The sequence below is a fragment of the Nothoprocta perdicaria genome, unplaced genomic scaffold (genome assembly GCF_003342845.1).
Source record: "Nothoprocta perdicaria isolate Ctin4 unplaced genomic scaffold, notPer1 scaffold_57, whole genome shotgun sequence".
In the NCBI taxonomy this organism is placed as follows: domain Eukaryota; kingdom Metazoa; phylum Chordata; class Aves; order Tinamiformes; family Tinamidae; genus Nothoprocta; species Nothoprocta perdicaria.
Genome location: NW_020455832.1, coordinates 3,823,163 through 3,846,488, shown reverse-complemented (window position 1 = coordinate 3,846,488; position 23,326 = coordinate 3,823,163). Strand labels below are relative to the sequence as shown.

Below are 23,326 nucleotides of genomic sequence, written 5' to 3'. Positions count from 1 at the left end.
CGATCTTAATGCACGGAGCGCCTTGCAGGAGTGCGGAAGCCGGACTGGGGGCAGCTCTGTAACGCGCTGGCAGCGCCGGAGACGCACGGACCTTGCAGAGGGGCTGAAAGGCCAAAGGCAGCGGCGGACGGGGCCGCTCCGGGGCCGCATGCCCGGGCTGCGCTGCGGCCGGGACCGGGATCCCGCCGCCCGGCCCTGCGCAGGCGCAGTCGCCAATCTGCCCCCCTCTCGCCCTGTGGTCCGGCCCTGCGCAGGCGCAGTGACCAATCTGCCCCCTCTCGCCCTGTGGTCCGGCCCTGCGCAGGCGCAGTGGCCGCACGCCGCGTTGCTAGGCGTCAGAGAGGGGGAGAGGGCGACCCGGAAGCTTTGCCATCTCCGCGCGCTTCCGGCGCCGCGCCAGGCCTGCTCTGTGTCGGCCGCCGGGGGCCGCCATCTTCGCGCGGGGCCACGGGGCTGGGCCGGGGCTGACGGGCGCGCGCGGCCTCCGCCTGAGGCGCGGGGAGCGGAGCAGGCGGCGTCGTGGCCGCCGCTGCCGCCGCCGCCCCAGCGGGGAGGATGTTCTCCTTCTCCACCGTGCAGCCGCAGGTGAGGCGCCGCGCGCGGCGGGAGCCGCGGCTTGATTTGGGGCGAGGGGGAGGGCAGCGAGTGGAGATGGCCCCGGGGAGCGGCGTCCCGGGAACGGCCCCGGCGCTTCGGGCTCCCCCCCCCGGGGGGGGGGGGCACTAGTAACGGGGGAGAGGCGGTACAGGAGAAGCCTGTACAATCAGAAAGGAAGGAGTAGCCGAAAGTCTTTTAATCCCCCCCTCTTTTTTTTTTTTTGTTTTCTTTGTTTTCTTTTTTTCTCTAGCAAAAATATGTGTGTTTGCTTCCTTCTTCCCCCCTTCGCTGCAGGTAAAAGGTTATGCAACTGTCAGGCGTTGTTGGAAAGGTCAGAAGTGACTGTAAAATCAGGCAAATTAGTGGTGGAAAAGTTATCTGGTAGTTTGCTAAGCACAGCGGTCTGGATGTGATCTGGAAGGCGTCTTTGTCCAGTGAATACGCTGGGACTAGCACGTTACACAGGCCTTCGTGCAAACTACGGCTTTTTTTTTGTTTGTTTGTTTGTTTGTTTTTTTGTTAGGAGATTAGTGTGCCCTAATCCTGTTCCACGGTTAGATTTAATTGTTCTTTCCAGATACACGTTTGTTCATTGTTTTTGTTTTGCCAGTGCAGTGCCGCGCTTTCCAGGCAGTGTCATCCCACCTTTTTGTAGCGGGATGTGGAGARGAAAGTTTGCTTAGTGGTTAGGGTGCTCGCTCAAGTTCGTTTCACCACAAACTTCCAGAGTTTAATTATAGCCTTTCCCAATTAACCTTGAGTGAGTTCTCATGTCGCCCAGATTTCTTGCTTTTGATATTCTAACTAGCTAAACCAAGAAGCAGTTTTGTTGTTGTTTTGTTTTGTTTTTAATCATTCATAGCAGAGAATCAGGTTTTCCAAGGAATGCAAATAATTGTTTCTACAATAAGAGGTGCATTCCAGTTCCTTCTTGCTTAGTGACACTSAGGCTTTTTTTTAATATGTTGAAATTATTTGTGCCATGTCTCGCAATAAGCCTTGTCATGTGCTATAGGAAGGGCCCTGACATGTTCACTTGGATTTATACTGATGCATGAGCAGGAACTTACTGAAATAAATGACTGAGTGCTGTTGAACCGCAGAATTAGCTGTAGGATGTGTRTGTACTTCTTACTGTTCTTGGTATGTAGGTATGTTGCTAAAGTAGGATCCCAAGGAAGGAAACACAAAGGAAACTTCTAAGGAAGCCTATATGATACAGGAAATACTTACTATTTCAAGTTATGTAAGTATTAGTTTGTAGGAAATGCTTGGAAAATATTTAGTGTTTGAGTTAGTAGTGCTTAGTAAGGCTTTGATAAAACTTTGTGGATCCCTGCTGTTCAAAAGCAGCCACTGATCTTGTTAGAGAGAAACTTCATGCTCCCTGCTTGATCTGCTCTTATTAACTGCCTGTGGATAATCTGGAGTTGACCATGTAACGATATTTCAGATAAAYGTCTGAAGTTGAGACCTACCTCTGAGTTAGATGATACACCTCGTTTATCATTCGTGGCAWTTTTTTTTTCTTCCTCTGCATATCTTGCCTGGAGAGCGTTACTGCTTCTCCTTTGGAGCTCTGTTATGAAGTGTATTAGAAGGGTAATCTTTCAAGTTTTTTTTTGGCAAACAGCAAGACAGGCTCAAGATTATTGTGAACAAACATCTTTTTTTTTCAGTGAACGCTGTCTGAATGACAATAATTATTAAAATCTTCTAAACATTTTTAGAGATGGAGCCAACTTGTAGACTTTTCAGTATAAAAGTAGCTTGCTACTGTTTTTTGTTTTTTTCTTTTTTGTTCTTTTTTGTTTTTTTCCCTTGTATTGAAAGGGGAATTTTGCATTTCCCCTATATTCCCTGTGTTTCATTTTCATGTATATCTTTTATTGCTTCCTTTTCATGTATGTCTTTTATTACTGTGTGGTGAAAAAAAAAGTTTGGATTGGTCTTCTTACTTTTATTAGGGACTGTAAAAGAGAAGCATCTTCAGTTGTGCAATTTTATGTCGTATTTACATCATGAGGTGATTTTGAGTTTGTAATGTGCTAGCAGACTGCAGTAATTCCTGTTGTWTTATCATCTGTAGAAGCACATACCCAACCAATACAGCAAACATTGTGTAAAAAAAAGATAAAATACCCTGAAGGAAGCAATGAGTGCGCTTGTGATGGTTTATTTTGCTCTTCCAGGCAAGACACATCCGTGAGAGGCTCTGCATTAGCTTTTCTGTAACTAAACATTGTCTTCCATGCAAACTAACAGCAGTGTTTGCATTGCCTAAATGCTGATCTGTACATCGCTTGTATAGCTTGTTTATTTTCTTTTCTAAGTTTTCTGACCTTCTGCTTTGTCATGTGTATGTACTCTTTCATTTCTTTGTAAATAGACATATCAACTAGCACTGGGGTGTAGAAGCTGAGTTCATAGGCATTATGAAATCCTGSGTGAAGTGCAGAGTACAAGATATGTAATTATAAATCAAGATTTGGAAAGCTGATATACCTGCATTTTTAATGAAGCTTTTTTTTTCTTCCTTCTCCATCTAGGCTACCGTTCCTCTGAGTCACCTTATCAATGCCTTTCATTCACCCAAAAGCTCCACCACAGCGGCCAGCGCAGCTTCTGTACAGCCTGCCCAGAGGGAYACCACCCCAGAACATGATCCTCAAAGCAGTGAGGTATGAAGAACTTTGGGAAAAGTGTGGCCTTACTTGCACCTGAACGAGATCTACAAGAGTACTGAACTAGATCTAAAAAGAGCTTAAGTGAATTTAATATTGGATAAATAAAATAGGATGTGAGCAGATAAAACAATGTTGACAGATAAAACTTAAGTCAGTTTTTTTTGCAGTAAGAGTTCCACTAAAAGGTAGAATTTCATTAATAAGWAAAAGTATACTGTTTTTCTCTATAGTAATTTACAAAGGAGTGAATGATTATTTTTTTCTTTTCGGAGTAACGTCTGTTACTGTAAAGTAACAAAAGTGGGTTTTCTTTTTGTAAAAGTGATTTTATCTTTTCACCGAGCTTTAGCCCAGAATTAATACTGTGGAAAAATTTGCTTAAAAATATACAGTTGGGTTTTGAATAGATTAAATAGCATATTTGAGTGTTGTGGGTTTTTTTTCGATGAGAAATACTTGTCATAATCAGAAGTTGTTTGTTCTTAATGAAAAATCAAGGTATGGAAGGTTCAGAATAAATAGGATATCTTGTCATTTACTTTCYCTTTCATTTAGCTTCTTACCACAAATTTCATAACTGACATGTTTGGGAGAAAAAAAAATCAGTCAGCAAGGAGTCTGTCTCTTATCTGCACTTTCCATATCAGCTTGGATGCCATAGATGCATTAATATCTCTGTTTTGTGATTCCATGTAAATACAGAGGTATTTGCTTCTGGCAATAAAACTTTATTTCAGCAGGACACTTGGAATGGTGAATGGAACAAAAAACACGTTTCATGTATTCACATCGGTTTGTTGTTCCACTTGGTGAGATAATCTGTTGTCTTTTAGATTGAGAGATTGTTTTGCTCTTCATCTTTTTCTCTCTCTTCCCTTGTATATCAGTTTGTTTCCTTCTASGATGATAAAATTATAAAAACCTTTAAAAAAGTCTCTCCTAATTAATATAACTATTGTTAATAACTTTAAAGTTATTAACTTTTTTTTAAAGTTAACTAGATTGYTGACTGTTTTAAAAGCAACAAATACTTAAACATTACCTGCAGTTTGGAGTGTTAAAGTTAAGCCAGTGGAATGTTAAAAATGACTTTTTTGAGAACTTGAAGCYGTATACTTTGTTTTTAAATTTTAAATTAAGCTCATTTAATTTTTGAGTATAGTATCCATTTCCCAAGGGGCATGGACAATGTTTCAGAATTTCTTGATTTTTTTTTCATCCTTTGCATGCATTCGGTAATTCTCCAAGTAATTATTGAGCTAAAGCAAGAAGGCTTGATTTGCTCTTCTACGTCATTTATAAAAGTCAAATTATGACTACAGATGTGCTTGATCTTATTTTGTTTAATAACTGGAGCATCAGCAATCTTTCTAGGACTTCACGAAAGAWTATTTTGTATAAATTCATTTTAAAGCACAGTACTGTAGGTATCTATTTCAAGAATTTATACAGTTACSTATTAAATTCGGCTATTCTAGAAATATATGTCTGTCTCTTAAGAGAATAAAGTCTGTCTTACAGTTTTCATTTARAAGTCTGAAATTACTTCAGTCTAGTTTAGTATCTCAAGTGCTTGAGGCTTACTGCAATCTCCTTTTTTTTTTTTTTCTCCTCTTTCCCCTTTCATAGTTACCTTGTTTTTCGTTGTAGGAGATAAGAAGCCTTGCTTCCTTGCACATATTAACCTTTCACATATAAAATCTAGCATTTTATTATGGGCTTGCCTGACTTATGGCTGCCTCTTATTTTAACTCTGGGCTTTTAAAATTTGGTCTTTGTGCTGCTGCTAAATTTGTCTCRAGCTTTTCTACAGAAAGGCTGTCTTGTTCCCCACCTCCCCGTCCCCCTCCCAAAAAATTATTCCACAGGCTGCTCAATTGGATGAAATACAAAATAAAATGAGTAGATAGACATTCCTGTACAACTATGTCCCTCACCCTGTCCTGCAGATTAGGAAGAGCTGGAAAACAGTTTGTATGTTTCTGTGTYTGCTCAGATCAGAGGAGGTGTTAGAAAGAACATCAAAGTACGAGGAAAAATTACTTGCTATAAATTTACTTCAGCATTGAAAGTATGAATGCATGCCTRTGGAAAAGCTCGTCGGTGTTCTTTGTTTAAATGTCATTTTATTTGTTTCTGTTTAAGAACGTRTTTCAGTCTGAACTGTATAATAGAGATGCTGCAAAAAAGTAACTCATTAAGGGTTTTTTTCCCCCTCTAAGATAATCTTAAATATGGTTTGAACTCTTCTGTTACTGTTTTGCAGCCTGTCTTCAATTTAAGAGATCTGGGATTGTCTGATTTTAAACCTAATCAGTTCAAAGAACTAGTGAACAGGCTGCTTCCTGGCTATTGTACCGAGAAGAGAGTCTCCTCCCCGTGGCACACATCCTACATCTCTGCAGAGTCCTTCTTTGAAAATAAGCATGGTATGCAAATAAAAATGGGCAAAGTTATTCTTTTGTTTGAACGTCATATCAGGACATGGAAAGGAATTTGAAGCATTAACAGCCCATGTAAAGTTACTAAAATAAACCAAGGACAGTTGAAGATACTTTGTTGAGGCTAGGCTTGAACATCGTCCCTCCCTGTAAACAGGGAAGCATTAGAAAAGGAGCAGAGAGATGCACAGGAGTGCGGTATGGGAAAGCATACGTATAACTGCCTTTTGAGATGCTACTTACAGCAGTTGGGAGAAAGCAGAGGATTGATGGCCGAGGCCTACTGCTAGAGAAAGGGCGAGATTGCAGGTGGGAAACTCACAGGCCAAGGAAATACTAAAACTTCAAGGATTTACTTTCGGTATAGGTGCCTCTATATTGCCTAATTACATAAAGTGAGGAGAGTATTTRTATTTTTTACTGATGTGTTCATAATTAGCGTGTWTTAGATCCATGTATGCAGCATTGTAGAAGATTCTGCAGTATACGTTAGAATTAGCAACTAATTTTTTTTTCTCCCTCCTTGCCATTTTTCAGTATTTCGGTTGTTAGTTTGTGGACTATTATTGCAATGATGTAACTTTAAAAAATGTATGTAGATAGTCTTCAAGATTCTTTTATTTTTGCTTTCTAGCCATACCTAACTTACGTAGCAACTTTATCAGAATATGTAACTACAAAATAAGAAGCCTTTTTAGTCACTTATCTTCTCAGTTAACATGGACAAGAGTGTATCTGGGCCTCGTYTCCTCCTTCAACTCCCAGTACGAGTCTCAGATGTTTCTTAAGTAATTCATACCTGCTTAATGAGTGATAAAAATGAGTTCCTAGGCAGGGCAGTGCTTTTCGGTCACTAAACTGACTGCAAAGAAGATGATTGTCATTTATAGTATGCTTGAAATGGTGTCTGCTTTTTTAATGCATTGCTTCTCCTTTTTTGTTATTTCTGTTTCACTGGAGCTATACAATAGAACAAATTCAATATAGTCTAAAGATGTTTTTACGTTTTGGACACAGTGCAAAGAAACCCCTAAAATGACCATGACCAGTCCATTCTTTTCAGTGTTTGGAAATGAAGGATTCGTTGAAGGCAGGTGCTGTGGTTTTAGGAATATCTCTGGGCTCATATTCAGCCTGAGTAGTTATAGTCAGATTTGTACAGAAATACAGAGTTCCCTAYGCAAGTAGAGCTTCAAATTCAAGATTCTGCATGTCATGCAGTTAGGGAGTTTTAATTAATAAAAAGGAAATCAAAAGGTACATTGAAAAGCACCGCATATGGCTTAATGCAAGAAGCTGATCAGCCACATACTGGTACTGATTCTTTTTTTTTTTATATTCAATATAATAAAGTAGAAACAACCAGCCTCTGAAGTTATGTTTAGTTGCTATTTAAAATAGGATGTTTATGTTTTGTTTTTATCTTTCTACAGGTTTTGTGGATGTCTTTAGTACCTTACGCTCATCCTTATTATACAGACAGCATCCCAATCCCCTCCAGAATCTGTCTTCAGATTTGCGGTATTGGCCAGGTATGAAACAACAAGCTATATTTTGAAACTGTGTGTGTGTGTATGCACTCTTTGTTTTATAGAACCAGGTGATCTTTTTAAAGTGTTTGACTTGTTCAAACAAGTTCCRTCTGTGTGAAGTTCCATCTGGATCCTGTGTCTGATCTGTGAGTCCCTCAGTTAGGGCAGAGAGACTGGCAAATTGGAGAAAGCCATAAATCAGAGATGGGTCATTAAGAAGGACGAAGGTTTTGGAATATTTAGTGTACAGGGGGAAGCTGGAAAATGGAATTGTTTTATAGTTAGCAGAAGGGATGGCAACAGGTGATCTAATTGCCATTGAAATCATATTCTCATCCTTTTAACTTGCAAGTCCAAATTACCTGCATTGTTCATGATCACCTAACTACATATTTATAATACTGTGGTTCATKTGTTCCCAGTTTATTTCTGTTTTTGCATGCAAGTTGCTGTATGCAGTTCTCTTCATTTTCCCCTACTTTTTCACATGAGTAGAGAAAAACCCTTAGCTCAACTTGCTGGAGGAGGGAAGTTACATTTAATTAAAACACAGTAAAGAGTCTTTTTTGTGTGATAGGTCTAAAATCTTAGTGTTGCTTTTTGTATGTATGAGTATACCCACTAATAGTAATGGTTTTGGTTTTTTTTAAAGTTTACATACAGTCCCGAGGCTTTAAGACTTTGAGGTCCAGAGCAAGACGTCTGCAGTCAACATCTGAGCAGTTCCCAGAAACAAAAAATTCACTTTCATCACTTCTGAAGGTAGTAACGTTATGATTAAAGTAACTTTATGAAGTTAGTCTGAATAAATCCATTCCTTTCTTTCAGTTTAATGTACACAGTTTCTGAAGGGTATTCTGTACTAAGGTGAAAAATTTCTTAAGGCTAAAAGTTGAACTAATGACAATGTTCTGCTTTCCTCATTAATACACAGATTTGATTAGTATGTTATGAATATAAAGAATATTTAAGTTTTATGGTTGTTTTGAAGTATAAATATTCTTTAAAATTAAATTCTTCATACTCTTTAACTTTGTTTAAAATATTAAGATTATTAATATAATAATTATATTTTAATGGAAATACAGCTAGTTTAACGTATTAGAATATACTTATTTTTAGGCATTTCAGTATGTGATCAGTTGCATGAAGAATTGACTGACTTGGGGCTAATGGCTTTTCAAGGTAGAAAATCTGTACTCTCAATATTTCTTGAGTTCAAAAACTCACTTGTAAAACTTTAAAATACTATATAGCTGTCCAGAATGGGAGTAACCGGAGACTAGCCAAGACTTGTTACCCAAATTACGTTTATCTGGCTAGTCTGTTTATTTTCTAATTGTACAAAAGTCAAGTTAATGAAAGCGTGTTGCATTTACATATAAAGGAGCTTAGAATTTCTCCACCTTTCCTTTCTTTAGGCATCTGTGGTCTGTTTCATCTGTGGCCTTACGTATAAGCCTGAGTGCACGCCTGATGCACCAGGATTGCCCCATATAGTGGTGCTTAACTTTGGTAGGGCATRTTAGGTATATATGATTACTGTGCTTGTGAAGACGTATCCTATATGAAAATAATTCGCAGTTCACTTAATGAATCAGAAAGCTTAAGGTAGTAACTCCTGGACTTRTGCTACAAAGCTGTTCGGAGCTGCATTTTCTTTCCATAACTGGGCCACAAAACATGGCCACTCAGCTGGCTGCCTTCAGCATCCAGGAGGACTCCGAACCTGGTCAGCTCAGAGCCGGAGTTAAGAAGCCCCTGCAGGAGCTGTTGTGATTTTGTACTCAAGCTACTGAGTGTTCCTCACTCAGTAATCCTGTAGCACCTTAGCTGTGTGTTGTTTTGTTTTTCCTCCCCTCATCTTGGACTAATGCTGCTTGATTGATGACTTAACTGCATTTCGAAATTCTACTAATCCTGCTTTACAAAATATTTTAGGGTTTCATCCTGAGAAAGCGAAGAATTGATGTAGAAAACTTGGATATGTTAATGAAAACAAAAAACATCCCAGAGGCACATCAGGATGCTTTCAAAACAGGTTTTGCAGAAGGCTTTTTGAAAGCACAGGTATTCCTGCAAAAAACACTTGGTAAGTTGTTTCAGTTTATCATCTTGTCTTTGCGTTCAGAAAATAGCCTATTCAGCCTATTTTAAAACATTTCTTTGTTTTATTTTACAGATTCTCTAAGGAGATCGCGGTTGCTCTCGTTCTTTCTCTTCGTTCTTTGTTTTTATCTTGCCGTGTATTCCTCGTTTTTGCCTGGGAAAGGCTCCTTTTCTGATGCCGGTTAGTTAACTTTTTTACTCTCTTGTTCACATTGTTTCTTCCAGCAAGCTGAGCAGGTATGGACTGTATTGCAGCAGTGTGATTTTGTTTATAGGATTATATTTCAAAGTGCTGATGAAACAGGAGAATTGTTTAGTGCTCTTTGCTACAGCCTAGCAAACAATGGCACTGCAAATATTTATGAAGACAGAATTGTCTGTATATATATATATATTTTTGTGTGTGTGTGTGGAAAATGCAGTTACAGTGGCAAAGGCAGTTACAGAAAAGCAGAGGARCAGAAGTTGGGTCATTCACATGTTAAGTGTTTGTCTTCTAATGTAGATGATGTATTAAGTAGAGCAGCAGTAAGCAAAATGGTTTGATCTTTATAACTATAGCCTAGTGTATAATCACTCAGTACTTGTTTGGCCTAATTGTCAGCATAAGAAATTTGTTGCTAATATCAGATCAATTAAAGGCTTTTCAATATCATTTCAATATCATGCTAAACTAGGGCCTGATCTGATCAAATAAKGAAACATTGAGGGGGAACTTCTGGCTTTCTGTACCCCTAACATTGAGTACTGGACTTTGTGCTACAAATGACTAAAGAATTGCATTATTGTTGGAGTCACTAAAGACTCCAACATTAAAAGATGTTAAAAGATAAATACATAAAATAGATCTTGCTGAACATTTGTAAATGGAAACATTGGTTTTTAAAATGGCAGGTATGAAAATAGTGGTTTAACTGTGCATCCACTGATGTGCAAAATGTTATATTGGAATGAAATGACAATGTGTAAATTTGTTCTTCCTCTTGCTGTTTTCTTGTAGTACGTTTTCGAGCGTCAAGCACTTTTGATGCAGCAGTTGATCCAATTCAGCTGAAAAATGTCACTTTTGAACATGTGAAGGGGGTAAGTTCTGAAGTTGTGAGTTCTTGCTCATGAGCCTCAAGAGTGTCTCATTCTGTTGCATTAAATGTTTCTATCAATTTTTTTCTTTTAAAAACTCTCCTCGTATTTTGATAAGCGTAAGACCTTAAAATTGAAATGAATGTAGAAATGAGCATCAGTAATAACATCTTCCAGTTTTGTGCTGCAGAGAAATAGTGCAGTCTTGATCCCTATGAGCTGATTAATTCTCTTTCCTCCTCCTGCCCTGAAACTTTCTGTTAAGAGTGCTTGACACTAAGGAGAATTGTATACCAGCCTTCCTCCAAGATATGATCTCTAGCTTACCAGAGTACAGAACAAATGTACAGAGTAAGTTAGAGAGAAAAACAGAGTCAGAAATGGTGGTTATATTTTTATTTAGTGATACAGAAGCCAAATACAATACTGATCACTCTGAAAGCTGGAAGGTTTTTAGCGCGCACGCTCTCTCTCTCTCTTTCTCCCCCCCCAAAAAAATTCCCCATTTTTTTCCGTCCTTTTACTATTTACTCTTTTCTATAAACTGTTTTAGAAAATAGACTGCATTAAATTCAGGATGCTACTGTAAAGTTTACCTTCAAAAAAGATGAAAGATTTTACAAAGGCTTAGTCATGTTTTCTGGCTTGTGTTTTAATATTTAGGTTGAAGAAGCTAAACAGGAATTGCAGGAGGTTGTAGAGTTCTTGAAAAACCCCCATAAATTTACTGTGCTGGGAGGCAAACTTCCAAAAGGTAGGAATCATTGCTCAACAGAGGTGAAAAACTGATATATCACATATATGACTACTTTTGTACGATTGTTCTATGTTGGATGACTAATTTACAGTGTGATCTCTGAAAGAAACATTTTCTTTGGTGCTAGGGGATTAAAAAGAAAAGTGGTCCTCTGTAGATAGTAAAATAATGTATGACAGTGATGGTGGATATCCTGTATCTCGAAAGACAGGATGGAATGCATGAGTGTATGTGTGGGTGTGGTAATTATTTCATTGTGGTTTTAGTACTCTTCTTGGAAGACCTTTCTGCCTCCACCACTGTTTTCAGAATCCTTCACACTTGGTAACTGCTTTAGATAGTTCAATACAAGTCTTTTCATTAAAAAAAAAAAAAAAAAAAACCTGCAATTAAGTATCCTAGTAAAAAAGCTAAGTGAATCTGAAATGTGTAGAGCTGGTAAGTCTGCTTGTTGTCAGTTCTCTGCATTTTTTAATGATTTGGAACACTTCAATAAAAAATCCACTCTCAGAAAGGGCTTTACTGTCTATTTTAGAAAAGCTGCACATCTAGAACACTTGTGAGAGTGCATTTTGAAAAAGAAGAAGTTCTTTTCATTTTGAAATATACTTCCTGTTAAGACTTAAGTGAATTATCTGACAAGAAATGTGTTGTTGTTTTTCTTTTAATTTTTGTTATGATAAGAAATACTAGATCAGACTGCAAGCAAGGACTGTCCTCTCTTTGTGGCAGAACACAGCCAGTTTTGTATTTTGGAAGTCTTAACACTRTGGTATGTAGGTAAACATCTGATACGAAGAGAATTCTTGTAGTGTTTCAACTGCTAAACACATCAGTAACTTCATATAATACTTCAGGCTTCTGTGTTTTTGTTTTAAATAACCTTACAAATTTGATTGCTACTGTTTAAAAATGTATTGGAGAACATCTACATCTMCTTTGCAGTGCAAGTAATGAGAGTTATCTGAAATGAAATGGTAGCAGTGTTTTAAAGCCAAATACAAATTCCTTTTTTAATGCGTGGAAGACCCAGAAGACTGTGTGTTTGTAACTGTGCCTATTTTTTTGTTTTCAGGTATTCTGTTAGTTGGACCACCTGGAACTGGTAAAACTCTTCTTGCACGAGCTGTGGCTGGTGAAGCTGATGTGCCCTTCTACTATGCATCCGGGTCAGAGTTTGATGAAATGTTTGTTGGTGTAGGAGCTAGTCGCATCCGAAGCTTATTCAGTAAGTTAAATGTTTGCTTTCTTACAGTCTTTTAATAGGAAAGATGCAGTTTTAGTGAGCTTTTTACAACTAGCAGGAGTATATGCTTTGGTTAGTTGCAGTAATGTCTGAGGCGAATAAATAAAAWCCCCAAGTAATTAGAAGGAAATCAGAATTCCATAAATAGCAGTTAAGTTTATAAATTTGGTTAATGCTCACACTGAAATTGTAGCGAAGTTTATAACAGCGCTCCCAGTGAGAAGTGGTTTATTTAGAAATGTAGTGTCTTACAAATTAGGTGTTTAAAGGTAAAAATAGCATTAATCTTTATCTTCTTAGTTAGTTCCCCTGTATTTTTATGTTGATGCATATTTTTCTGAACTAAAACTTGTTTAGTGCAGGATCAGAGTAGAGCATCTCTGGACACAACTCTGTGTATGGTTGAGGGTGGGCTTTTTTTTCAGTGAGTTTTCATGGCTGAGTCAACTGCTGCTTCTCATGTCATTTATAGATTAGAAAAATTAAGCATATTTTCAATATTGATAACAATAAAGTGTCAAAGCAAGATTGGCCGTGGTATTGGTGTATTGTTGCAATTCGCTTCTTATACTATCAGCTTGACAAACTGTCTATTTTTCCTTTCAAGTTTAAAATTATAACTGGCTGTTTTGTAAATAAAAGTCTCTTCTATAGAGTAGTTCTTTTGGATATTTCAGATATGGAAAATGTGGTAGATTTTTCTACGTCTGTAAGATGAAAAYCTTTGCTTTACTATTTTCTTGAGATAAAATTAAATATTTTTTCCTTTAAAATTAAGGTCTGTTGTGACTAATACGAGGTTTATTTCTTGATTTCATCAATCTCATCAATAGCCACTGAATATGGCCATTTAAAGTGTTAATTGATAGGATCAAAACCTGTTTCGTTTGACAGAAAAGATTTAATACTTTTAGGTATGCARATAGTTAATAAAAGGTGAAAAATCTGAACTTTTGTTAAATGAAAGATTGATAATGTCAAACACCAACAACGTAGAAAGTAGTAGTGTGGCTGGTTTCACATGGAAGGTATGTAAGATGTAGCAGATATTTTGTGCTTTATAAAGACATGTTTCTTCCTGGTGATGGCAGAAAGGAGTTAGATGAGTGACTTAGCAATGTGAGATCTTGGTCATAGTCTGATTTTCTGTTGTTAATACCTGGAAGCTTGAAGGTACTTTACTTTTAAAGAGCTAGCATCTATGAAAGTAAGTTCTTAATTCTAAAATAGTAGTAATTGCAGAAACTATATGGTTTAATTTAGGATTCTGTTACTTCRTGTGGCTGAAATGTCCTTCAGCTGTTTTTCTCTGTCAGGGGAAGCAAAAGCAAATGCACCTTGTGTTATATTTATTGATGAGTTGGACTCTGTTGGTGGGAAGAGAATTGAATCTCCAATGCATCCCTACTCAAGACAGACTATTAATCAACTTCTTGCTGAAATGGATGGGTAAGTATAGAGATTTTGAGGTTATAATGTGCTTGAATGGGTAATATTTGGAACATTGGGTGGGCTGACTCCTCTGACAGCTTTGATTTTTGAAAACCTACAAGAAAATTAAAATATATAAATGTACAGTGCTTCTCAGTCATTTTCCAGTAGYGCATTTAGTGGCATAAATGACCCTGGTCTAAAGAATATAGGAAATTGTAAGTTATAGCAGCAGAGTAGTTGCAATTATTTTGAAGTATTTCCCTTTTTTTAGACCTTCTAAAGAAGTAAGAGGTTGAACTTTGGATGTCAGTTTGCACATTCTTACTGATTTTTGGGTTAAATGTGACTGCTCGTGACTTGAATGTAGTGGTTGACAGGCGCCATTTAATTAATAAATTGTCTTCAGTCTGAATAAGAAATAAAAGGATTGACTTTAAATTTTCTTTAAGGAGAATTTAATTATGTTCTTACTCTTCTTTCTTGCAGCTTTAAACCCAATGAAGGTGTTGTTATTATTGGTGCAACAAACTTCCCTGAAGCACTAGATAAGTGAGTTAAATCTATGAATCAATTCTACAGAGTATGTATTTTGGAAAAAAAAAAAAAAAGAAAAAAGAAAAGGTGGTGGGGTGGATTGGGAGGGACATTGGAGGGATCAGGGACTTTCCTGCTGGTAATTCCTGACATATTAGTGCTGTAGCTGGGGCTCTTTTCCTGGAAAAGGTTCAATTAGCAAGCTGCATTCCTTGTTTGCATTTCAGTAGCGGTTAATAGTAGTAGCTTAGCTTACTTACAAATGCAAAAAYTTTCAAAAGGGGTAATAAATGTCTGTAAAAGCTGTCTTTTAGCATACAGRTATTTGGGGAAAAAATTGTTTGGATTGTGACAGAAGTCTTTAACAAAAATCACTCTAATTATCTATATGTTTGTTAACAGAATTTACAGGAGCATTTTGAAGTTCTTGTATTAAATTGTCTTTTCTCTTAGTGCTCTAATACGTCCCGGTCGCTTTGACATGCAAGTTACTGTTCCAAAGCCAGATGTAAGAGGCCGTACAGAAATTTTGAAGTGGTATCTTAATAAAATAAAGTATGATCCATGTGAGTAGATACTTAACCTCTTCATGTAACAGTTTGTTCACTCGGTCAGCCTGATGGTCTGTCACTCTCTTACTTGGACTGTAGTAGTGGCTGGTATCATGCACTGCAGAAAGAAACACAATAGTCTCCYAGCATTTAGTGCTGGGATAATTCTGTAAAATGACTTTTATCTCTTAGTGTGTTCACTGTCAAACTTCATTACTCCCAAAGGTTAACATTTTTCATTTTTGTCATAGTAAACTGGTTTTAGTAGAACAATAGATTCTGTTCTTCTAAAGATTTCATAGAAGCAGATTCTTCCTTATAACTTGATAATTTCTTGATATTTATTCACGACATCACAAGCGCTTTTTTCTTTTTTTTTTTTTTTGAAGAAATAATGACTCTAATGTCAACCTGGCTTTGTTTTGTTTTCTTTTTCCCCACAGCTGTTGATCCAGAAATAATTGCACGAGGCACAGTAGGATTTTCTGGGGCAGAACTTGAGAATCTTGTGAACCAAGCTGCCTTAAAGGCAGCTGTTGATGGAAAGGATATGGTAACGATGAAAGAACTGGAGTTCTCCAAGGACAAAATTCTGATGGGTAGGATTTATTTTAATGAAAGTCACTGATATATCTTACAGTACAGTATTACTTTGCAAGATTCATACTTTTACAGAATTGAATTAAGTCTTGTTAATTTTGAAGAGAAAATTTTGAGACCACAGAGTTCTGTGTTAAATCTAGTCTAGGAACGTCTAATCTTGGAAAGAAAAGGGGGAAGAATAGATGCCCGGAAATCTGGAACTCCTATTTACCTCGCTTGGCATATATTAAGGCAAAGCCACAACTGAGAGGTGAACACTGAAAGCCCTTCTGGTTCGTTCATCCTTGACAGAGGAAATTGATTACTTTTTTTAAGATATTTAGATTTTCTTTTAATCTATTGATATAGAGGGAACTTGACTGTAGAATTAGGTCCATTCTAAACATTAAAACCCTACTTGTAAATATTTTGCACTTCATGGGTGTTAGCTAATTTTGGTCGCACAATATTCTTCAGCTACCTTATACTCTGCTTGTATGTGTACGATTTGTGCAAAGTGTCCTGACAAATTGTGAAAACAAGTTTATTTCATGCTCTTCCCTTTAAGGTCCAGAACGTAGAAGTGTAGAAATTGATGAAAAGAACAAGACAATCACAGCTTACCACGAGTCGGGACACGCCATCATCGCCTATTACACCAAGGACGCCATGCCCATCAACAAGGCAACCATCATGACCCGRGGAACAACACTTGGACACGTGAGTCATCATGAAAGTTTTCATTGGTTTACTGCTAGGCAATTTTGAGGAAATTGTCAATAGCACTATTTATTGAAATTGATTTTAATGTATATTATATTTTGTTGGAATCAGTTACAAGCAATCTCTCGGAAAACTCCTTGGTCATTTTTATTCTCTGTGCTAGAGAGCTCTCATTCTTATTTGAAGCCTGCTGGTATGAATAATAGATCAAATATGCAAGGAAAGAGTTCTACATTTGTGTATATTCTGTTGCAATTCACAGATCTTCCATGCAAGAAACTTCAAAGAATGTTTAAAGGATTTGAAAGCAGCAGCACTGCTCAAATGTACTTGAACACAGACTTCTTCAAGTAGTTCTCTATCCATTGCAGCTCTTTATGAAAACTAACCTGTTGCTCTGTTCTAACAGATACTTCTGCTTACGTGTTTCTATTCTGTCTTTGACATACTGAGCATTTGGACAGAAAGTTATCTCTATTATACCTATTGCTGTGGAATGTTATCCAAGTTAATATGTTCAAGTAAGGAAAAAGTGGTCTGAATTTTCCAGGCAAGTTGATTTGTGCTCAATTAAATGTGTAGGGAAAGAAGTAGATACAACAGACTTCTGCAGGGCTTGYTTTGTTTTGTTTTCTTTAGATTTTGGGTTTTTTTTACTGGTCCTAAATGTGAGATTCTGATATTAGGTTTAGATTGCTGCTTTTTCTGTTTGCAGCTTATGGCTAAAAGGGAGCTATTTCCTGTGGTAAGCCAAGCAGCTCCCAAGCCAAACTGGTGAGTGTATATATGAGGTGGAAGCCCTGAGTGTTCAAACTGTTGTATAAAAAACTTTATGTTGACTGTAGATGTATTAGAGTATTTTACAAATTACAAGTATTTCTTGTATTTATTGTTACCTGACCACAAGTCTGTATCTTACAGGTATCTTTGCTTCCAGAAAATGACAGATGGAGTGAAACTAGATCCCAGTTGCTTGCACAAATGGATGTCTGCATGGGAGGAAGAGTAGCAGAAGAGCTCATATTTGGAAGTGATCACATCACAACAGGTCAGCTGATCAGTAGCTAAAGAATTCCTGATCAGAGCTTACAGATAGATTTTGTTTAACTTTGGTTTTAGCAATTAATTTTAGCTTATTTAATACCTAGGTGCTTCCAGTGATTTTGACAATGCTACTAGAATTGCGAAGCTGATGGTGACTAGGTTTGGAATGAGTGAAAAGGTAGTACCTTTGTTCTTAAATTCCTAGACAGTATAAGAGGGTTTTTTTTTTCCTCTTCTGCAACTAAATGCCTGTTTGGCTGCCAGTGTTTACAGAGATCAAGTTCTGGGGAAAAGAAATATGGTAAGTCTAATAACTTGGCTATTTTTGGCCCTGCTATACAGAACTCAAAGAGAAAACCTGTGTATTTGGCAGTTAAAAAAATACGGTGAAAATTCTTCACCTCAGAATGACTTTGGAAGTTACTAAGGTCTACAGAAAATCTTCATATTAAAAGTAAATATTTTGGAATTGAGGATGGACTTTTCATGTATGGGGAAGTGGGGAGGAGGATAGAAATGCTAAATTTTGTAGACTTCTRAAGATGAACTATTTTAGTAATCCATTATTGTTAAGTGTTAGGTCTGATGTTTCTGTGTTCGTGTGACGGGTTGCTTGTTTATTTTTGGCGGGGGCAGTGGTGGTGTTGGGCTTGTTTGTGTGGGGCTTTTTTGGTGTGGGGCTTTGTTTTTCTCTTTTGCATAAGGCAACAATCAGAATTGAGGCTCTTCTGTAACTTGARGAAATAGAGCTCTGCAGGGATAGTACAGCTCATGTATAAGCATCTTGTTTTGCTTTTCCCATCGTAAACATCTCAGTAGGCCCTTGATTAATRCTTTTTGTTTGTTACCATTTGTTGAAGCTTCTAATGTTTTGTTGTAACAGTGACTAGGGAAAAATAACCTTTGTTTTTGTTTAGCTTGGTGTTATGACCTATACTGATACGGGGAAGGTTAGCCCTGAAACTCAGTCTGCAATTGAACAGGAAGTGAGAACACTTTTAAGGGTAAGATACCAATCTCAATATAGTGTTTTTCTTCTTTTTGCTTACACATGTGTGTTGAAATGTGTGTTTTGAATATCAGCTTACACATTAGAAAACCAATACTCAAATATACAATATACAATACTCAAATATCCTTCTTTGGAGATCTTTAAAACCCGCTTGGATGCAGCCCTGTGCCACGTGCTCTAGGTGACCCTGCATGAGCAGGGGGGTTGGACTCGATGACCTCTGAGGTCCCTTCCAACCTTCGGCATTCTATGATTCTATGATATACAGTGTTGGATGAAACTTCCCAGATGTTTAAAGTAGCTCTTGAATCTCTGCGTATTGTTATTTTGTTAATAGCTGTGTACAGATAGAGAGAAACAGGTTGTTGATGGTGTTTAAGGCTGATGTTATACACTTACTAACACTTCCTTTTATATTTAGTCAAGATTTGTGTATTGTCTAATTTATTTCTAGGGGGGAAAAAGTATAAACTGCTGTAGAACAGATGCAAATACTTCGTGTTACTTGCACATTTCATAACTTCCAGTTAAATCTTTGAGTATAGAAGCACCAGAGTGGGCATACCAGATAAAAATCAGAGGGTCACTTGGGCRTCCTGTTCCCCATGGATGCTGATCAGTAGCAGGTGCCTAGATAACAACAGAGCTTGCAGATCAAGTTGTCATGTTCTGGGCTAGCTTGGGCAGACTTGCATGTTATCTGGATCCAGTGGCACAGGAACATCAGTGTTTGCTGTGGCTTTCTGAACTGATTATTTAGTTGGCTAAGAACTGTTTGCATGGAGTAAAAACTGAAGTTGAAGCTTACAGTGCTGCCTAGTAGTTGCTCCATGTAACAACACATTAAACTAAGTGAGTAGCTTCCAGTTTTCTAATGGTGCCTAAGCCTTTTGGAGCTCAATACGCTTTTAAAAACCTCACTCTGAGAGGTTTTTTATATTTACAATATATAATCAAATATGTTTGACTGCTAAGCAGCCAAGCAGACACTTTTCAGATCTAATCATTCTTTTCAAGTCTTAAAGAACATGGGGACRAACGTGAATATTTTTTATATTTTCAGTCCTACTTCTGCAAAATGGAAAGATGACATGAAGTTATAAATACTGTAAATGTCTTYGAACTTTTACAACTTTTAGGATTTAGTCTTTCAGATTGGAGCTGTGCTAGCTATGAGGCTTAATGCTGAACTGTAAATGTTTGTGTAGAGCTTTATTTACATAGAGACATTTTTTAAACTGAAACTTTATCATTCTCCCCCCTTCCCTTTTTTTTAATATATATTAGGATTCATATGAGCGTGCAAAGAACATCTTGAAGACTCATGCGAAAGAACACAAGAATTTAGCAGAAGCTTTACTGAAATACGAGACTTTGGATGCCAAAGAAATCCAAATTGTTCTAGAGGGGAAAAAAATAGAAGTAAGATGATAACATCCTTAAAACAGTAGCTGCTAATTGGAAGAATGTACATCTAGCAATGCAGTAGTCTTATGCAGCATAGCTTTTTTCCCCCTACCTGATGCGTGTTTGGCATTAGTGACACTTTAAGATTACTCTGCAGTGTCTTGTCAGCTTCTGTTCTTCATCTACTTCTTGTGTCCCTTCAGACTAAGACACAAAATAAAGCAGCTTCCTCATTCTCCCCCTACTCTTCCCAGAAAAGATTTTTTTTTTTTCAGAAATATAAATCTCAGGGTTGAATTCWGTGTTTGGATCTAGTCAAATGTGCTGAAGTTGAGACGGAAGAAATGTGCAGGGATGCTGGTGTGCTTTGTCACAGCTCCCCGGGTCCCACTGCTGTATGGGCATTTGGAGTGGTGCCCCGGGCTGTCTGCTGCAGAATGTTATGGACAACGACACCGTAAGTGCTCAAGTGTTGACCTGTAAAACTCTCGTGTATAGTCAAGCTAATAGTGTTTGTATGCTGTTTGAAGATAAAAAGATGAGTTTTAAAAGAAGCTCTTATTTAGAAGCATAGCAAAACATCTGTGTGAAGGAAGCAGCTACACAGCGTATCTCAAAGGGAATTGTGAGAACTCCAAGTTTAAAAAAACAAGGGCAAAAATGGAAAGGGGTGGTTGTCCTTTGAGTGCTCTTGGGGTTAACATGCACACACGTATGGCTGGGAGAGATGTAGAGATGCTTGAATGCAAGAGCAACATCACAGTAAAAGTGTCCAGACTCTTTGGGACGTGTTTTGGACACAACCATGCCAGGGGTAGAGAGAATAACSGTGACCTCTGATGTGCTGCTGACAGAATCCTCACAATTTTTATTACTGCAGTAGATGGATGTGGTTTGAAAACAGTGCTTTTATACTGCTGGAGACTCTGCTCAGTTAGTTTTTACTAATAGTTTATATAGAGAGTGTTTGATAACCCAACAGAGGACAATATTGCTCACTGAAGAGTAGTTCAGAAAATGTATGTGCTGTTTCAGGTAACATTCCCATTTCACTTGTTCAGTAAAAGTAGGGAAATAACCTTTTTCTTTCAGCCTTTATAGTCACTTTTTGGAAATTCTGAACTCATAAGAAATGTTTCAAAAGCAAATCTAGTTTCCAATCAGGTGGGAGTGATTGCTATCAATTATATATGCCAGTATTCTTCAGATGTCATGGAACTGTTTTTTTAGGAATAGCATTGACTGATCATCATCTTTCCATGCAATTAATTGATAGGCCCTTGGGGCTATAAACTTCTTTTGCAGAGAGGAGGCCTTTACTCAAAGTTAACATAGATGGAAGTTAAAATAGTTGGGCTGGTGCCAATAAATGTGAATGCATATTGGTAGCTGCACTTAAAACTAGAATTAACATAACTTTTAGAATTTTCTGAGTGTAATATTTGATTATAACCTACTACTTTTTAGTAAGAGCACATGTGTTTTCTTTCAAACCCAGAATTACTTTATGCTTATTTTTCATTGTTGGCTTAGCATAGCGACATCGCATCGCAGTGTGGGAGAAATTCCAAGTGTTATGAAACAGAATTCCAAACCTCTAGGCTGACTAGTTACAGTTGTACATGTATTTTAAAATATGCCAAGAGAAACAGACATATACTGCATATTTGACATCTGTTTTTGAATAATAAAGTTAATTATGCATATTGGCTTTCCTTTTATTCCCTGTTAATTGCTGAAAATGTAATACCAAGTACCCTACTATGTAAATTGAGGTGTATGAAACATTTAAACTTGTAAATAAATTTAAGAATTACAGCAAAATTGCACTTTTTTTCCTAAATGGATTTCTAGGAAACTTTCTTCCTAGAAAATCAGACTTTTATTCCAAATGCTACTTCAGTAATGGGAGTTGGATGGGAATTTTTTTCCCACTTACTGTAATTTTTCTTTAAAAAAAAGGGGATTTAGGTTTTAAAGTCACTAAACTCACTATTGAATAATGTGTTTAGAGGGCAGATCCTTGAAGTCTAATGTGTTTTTCCTCCTTGGAAAGCTTCTTGCTCTCTGCAAAGAGCAGCTCCCTGCAGAGCCTTTCAGAGGAGGATTCTGAGGTGAGCTGCCGCTTGCAGCGGTGCCTCTGCCTGGGTGTGGAACTTGTTCCTTGGTGGCTGCGTGTGGGTGACAGGGAGTTTTGAAGAAAGTCRTTTTGTCCGCTTTGGGCATTGGGTTTGTCTTGGCGAGTTCCCAGGTACAGCTGGGAGTCTAATTTTCTCCTTACCTAATCAGGGAGAGATATGAGTGCCCCTCCACAAGCAAAATTGTGTCATGCCAGGGAATTGCACTTAAGCCATTGCTGATTAAACCGTTGATGACTGATTTAGATATTGAGGGGGAAAAACGGGAGGAACAAATATGCCTGGGGAAACCACCTCTCCTCTGCTTTCAGGCTCACACATCTCCTGTCCCCTCTCTGCTCTCAGGGTCCCTTGGTTTGCCCTGTGTTGCATGAGTCACCTTGTGGAAGGGGTGGGACCCTGAGGGATGAGGGATTCCCATGGAGTGTTTCCTCTCTGCTGGTCACTGCATCTCTGTGCTGTGACCCATCACCGTGCCCAGGGCCTGTAGCCTCTTGGGGCTGTTCCATGTGCCCATGGGCTCCCTGCAGTTACACCTCTTCCCATGAGTGCATCTCCATTCCTAGCAATGTCCTCTTCCACAAGTGTCTGATTCCTGCTTCCCATCTGCCTTTTCACGTTTGCCTTATGTGTGCTTTTGAGTGTCCTCCTGTCTCCTCTCACCCCTCTTCATTTTACATCCTCAGGTTCATCCTCACGTCTCTCCCTGTGTCTCGTGCCCCAGCAGCTGCTGCCCCCTGTCAAACAAGTGAGCAGAGGTGCCCTGTTCCTCGGGCGCTGGGCCAGTGAGGGGCTCTTTCCCCTGGAAGCTGCTGGGAGCAGCACGAGGCCCTCCACAGCCGTTCCCCACACCAGCCGGCCCTGTGGGCCCCGCTCCCTCCCCYGCCGCTCACACCCAGCGCGGAGGCCAGGACGGGCCCCTCGGCGAGAGCCGAGCAGCACAAACGCCCCCCGGCCCTTTTAACGGGGGCCTCTGCGCAGGAGCCAGGGCAGAGCTCGGGGCCTGGCTGCGCTGCTCGCCTTTTCCACCCTGAGCTCCCCACCACCTCTGCAGCACGTACCTACAGTAAGAACTTCAAACCTGGGCTTTTTCTGAGTTCCAGCACTTTCAAACACAATGTACCTTTAATTCTGCCTTCAAGGCAAAACCGCCACCTTCTGCTGAGGCCTGCTGCTTCTGGGGGCTTCTTAGCAACTGTGCTAGGACTTTGCTCGGCYGAAACTTCACTAGTTTTCAAGGCTGAATCCTTTAATGGTAGCCTTAATGCAAGGAATATACACATGCAGGACGGGAGGGTATTTGTGTATTTGCGAGGTGTTTTTGTTTTGGTAGCAGTAGACTAAATAGGCTGTAGAGATAGAGTGGTCACATCTTAGGCAGCCAGTCCTCTTCCTCTGCATGTGCTCAGAGACCTTTTCTGGTACTAGTTGTTTAAAATAACCCTCAAGGAG

At 38.6% G+C, this 23,326-nt stretch overlaps 1 protein-coding gene across 2 annotated transcripts; it reads left to right on the top strand.

Moving 5' to 3' along the window:
* Positions 1 to 524: 524 nt before the first annotated feature.
* YME1L1 (YME1 like 1 ATPase) lies at positions 525 to 21,392 on the top strand. 2 transcript variants are annotated; one of them, XM_026048796.1, is made up of 19 exons: positions 525 to 585; positions 3,147 to 3,278; positions 5,551 to 5,713; positions 7,159 to 7,257; positions 7,910 to 8,019; positions 9,199 to 9,349; positions 9,440 to 9,547; positions 10,367 to 10,449; positions 11,110 to 11,200; positions 12,279 to 12,431; positions 13,766 to 13,898; positions 14,370 to 14,432; positions 14,871 to 14,983; positions 15,412 to 15,567; positions 16,119 to 16,270; positions 17,195 to 17,321; positions 17,422 to 17,495; positions 18,235 to 18,321; positions 19,617 to 21,392. In XM_026048796.1, exons 1-19 carry the CDS (start codon positions 556 to 558, stop codon positions 19,758 to 19,760), a joined length of 2,169 nt encoding a protein of 722 aa, XP_025904581.1. In that variant the 5' UTR covers positions 525 to 555; the 3' UTR covers positions 19,761 to 21,392. The 2 variants fall into 2 exon arrangements, with proteins under 2 accessions (XP_025904581.1, XP_025904582.1); XM_026048797.1 differs by lacking the exon at positions 525 to 585 and adding an exon at positions 899 to 928.
* Positions 21,393 to 23,326: the final 1,934 nt, after the last annotated feature.